The sequence below is a fragment of the Galeopterus variegatus genome, unplaced genomic scaffold (genome assembly GCF_000696425.1).
Source record: "Galeopterus variegatus unplaced genomic scaffold, G_variegatus-3.0.2 Scaffold936, whole genome shotgun sequence".
NCBI lineage: Eukaryota > Metazoa > Chordata > Mammalia > Dermoptera > Cynocephalidae > Galeopterus > Galeopterus variegatus.
The window spans coordinates 57,184-60,182 of NW_007727047.1; the positions used below are offsets into that span (position 1 = coordinate 57,184).

The following is a 2,999-nucleotide window of genomic DNA, read 5'->3' on the forward strand; positions in this document are numbered from 1 at the left end:
AGAGCAAGCAGCCTGAAAAAAGAGGACAGGAAGATACAGCCTGACACAAGAGCATCTTAGGGGCAAGGACCATCTCTTTATGAGAGACAGCTCTGTGCAGAGGAGAAAACCCAAAAGCCTCTTATTGACTGGGGAACTTGGTCACCTCTGTGAGACTGAGCTCCTTCATCTTAAAACTAGACATAATAATGCCTGCTTCAACGGAATTGTTATGAAAATAGGTAAAGCATGTAAAAGCACAGAGCAAAAAGCTGGCTGGCTGAAGGTAAGATAATTGAATGATAAATATGAGCATTATTGGGCTACTATTTTTATGACAGACTCTGTGCTAAGCACCAGGAATATATGGGTGAATAACACATGGTCTCTGCCCTCATATGACTCTCAGTCTGCTGGGGAGACAGAAATGGAAACAAATACTTCCATTCAAGAACTATAGGTGCACATGAATACTGTAGTGGGTAAAGAAAGAAACAATCACCTCCAGACATGGGGAATTAAAAAGGACTTTGGAGAAGTGGAAATGTTTAAATTGACTCCCTAGGAGAGGATGTTTCCAAACAGATGGGTAGTTTACTGCAGGCCACAGAAGCCACAAGGTCTTGGACAAACAGTAAAACCGATAATAGGGAGCAGAGGGCTCCCTAAGCAACTGAACAAGCTGACATAGTAAACATAATAAATGCAACCACATCCCACATTAAATATCATTTCTAGGTATAGAAGAGTTGAACTGCACCTGATTAGTTAAGAAAAAAATTATGTTACATAGACATTGAATTAAATATTTATTAATCCTATATGTACTTTTTGTATTCTGGAATCAGTACATTTTATTTTCAGGTGTCAAACATTTTGTTGTTCCTTGAAAAGCTTATAGGCTCCGAATATTGAATCTAATGCTAGATAAAATGGCCCTTCTTATAAGCATGACATGATAGCCTTTAAGATTAATTTAGATAGACATTGCTTGAAAGTGGACAGGTATTTAAATGCTCAGGGACAAAAGAATGTTCTAAATTCATCCATACACTTACTCAAAAGGTTTTTTTGGAACAGGCACTATGGTCGGTGCTGAGTAAAGAGTGGGAACAAAACTTACATGGTTCTACCCTCATGGAACTTAGTCTCTGGGGGAGACAGAAAAATAAATACAGCTGATGATGAGCACTATCCTGTCCCATGGAGAAAATGATCAGAATAGCAAGGGTGGCCTATTTTTGATTAGATGGTCAATGAGGGTTTCTCTGAGTGTGCTAGTTTTTGTGTCAACTTGGCTAGCCTACAGTCCCCAGTCAATCAAACATTAATCTAGGTGCTGCTGGGAAGATATTTTGTGGATGTGATTTAAGTCCAAACCAGTTGACGTTAATGAAGGGAGATTATTCTAGGTAATTGGGATGGGCCTGACACAATCAGTTGAAAGGCCTAAAAAGCAGAGCTGAGGCTTCGCAGAAGAAGAAATTCTGCCTGTCGACAGCAGTTTCACCCCGTGCATGGGAGTTCCAGCTTGACTAAAGATTTTGGACTTGCCTAGCCAGAACCCCACAATCACCTACAAGCCAATTTTTTGCAATAAACTTTTTAATATACATCCCCTTTTTGTTGTTTTTCTGGGTGAACACTGACGATGTGACATCTGAGACTTAAGGGGCCAGAAGGTGTTAGGAGGGGGAAGTAGAAGCGGTTGTGGTTTGAGAGTCAGCTTGGCTTCTGAGCAATAAAGATGTGACTGAGTAAAGAGAAAGAGTAAGAGGAGCATGAAATGAGAGAAGAGAGAAGCAGGCAAGGGCTGGATCTAGCCCAGAGACGGGTTATGGAAAGTAGTTTGGATTTTAAGAGTAAATTAAAGTTAAAATAATGGATATGGTTTTTAAAGAATGATTTTGACTACAAGAGAACGAGTTGGATGGGCGTTGGGGGTGAAAAAATAGGGGGTGTGATTTTAGAAGTCAAGAATGAAAGGGGCAGAGAAACGTGGCAGCTGACATTTGAGAGAAATGGTGGGGTAAACCGTGCAGAGTGGAAGAGTGAGGGCCCCGGAGGTCGGAGCCGCAGAACGTGCAGGTGCATCGTGCAGGGAGGGGTGAGGGCCGCGAAGGGTGACTCGAGGGTCTGCCTGGCTTGAGAACTGGGTGAACGGTGGGTTCCTTTACTGAGATGGCGATCGAAGGAGCAACGGGTTGGAGGGAGGGCAAGGTCGTGCGGGTTGATCCAAAGCTCTGTTCTGGACGCTTTAGGTTTGACAAGACGTTGGGCACATGAAGTGGAGCTGCCAAGCAGTCAACGGAGCATCGGTGTGAAGCTCGGCGAAGAGGACAGAACTAGAGACACCAGCCTGAGAAAGCCAGCAGACAGAGGGCACTTAACCTGTGTGCCCGCCCTGCAGGAGACGAGCTCTTACAGAAGGGGCGCTGGCCTAGCAGGAGCCGCCCCCACACACACACCGGGAGGCGAGGGGCCGGGAAGGAGCAGCCGCTGAGGACGGAACGCCTGTCGTGGGTGATCACCTACATCGAAGGGAGGGGTAGAATGAGGTCACAGTGATGTGCACTGGACCGGCACAAAAGGCTGCCTTAAGCTCGAGTCCCCATGACCCCCAGACAAGGCTAGGATCCGCGGGTGGCCGTGCACGCAGGCGCCGGGCGAACCGGAAGCCCCGCGAGGCCCCGCCCCCTCCGCGGCCCCGCCCCCAACCCTGCCAGGCTGTCCAATCGCGTGCAGAGCTCGTCGCTCTACCCAGGCGGTTGTGTCGATCTCAGCTTCAGCCGGAGACCCTGGCCGAACCATGGCGGAGAAAACTCAAAAGAGGTGGGTCTGCTCCTTGAGGAAAGCCCCTGTCCTGGGCTCTCCGCAGGGCCCGAACCCGTTCCAGGGCGCCACGGTGCGGACTGGGTTGGGGTCTCCTCCCGGGCGCTCGGGCTGATGGTACCAACAGCCTGGACCCCGGGCGCGCGGAGGGTGTGGGAGGCAGGGAGGCTGCCAGGCGGCGCGGAGGC

The 2,999-nt window shown here is 48.5% G+C and overlaps 1 protein-coding gene and 1 long non-coding RNA gene across 2 annotated transcripts in view; one reads left to right on the plus strand and one right to left on the minus strand.

Moving 5' to 3' along the window:
• Positions 1–2,009: 2,009 nt before the first annotated feature.
• On the minus strand, positions 2,010–2,826 carry LOC103591174. Its single transcript, XR_550549.1, has 3 exons — positions 2,740–2,826; positions 2,448–2,510; positions 2,010–2,338 (listed from the first exon to the last, which is right to left on the minus strand). It is a non-coding gene; the product is annotated as an uncharacterized LOC103591174 (long non-coding RNA).
• DCTN6 (dynactin 6) overlaps positions 2,743–2,999 on the plus strand; it is a 23,516-nt gene continuing 23,259 nt past the window's right edge. The window contains exon 1 of the mRNA XM_008573581.1: positions 2,743–2,811. Coding sequence (XP_008571803.1) covers positions 2,789–2,811 — 23 coding nt within the window. The 5' untranslated portion in view covers positions 2,743–2,788. The remainder of the gene's footprint in view (positions 2,812–2,999) is intronic.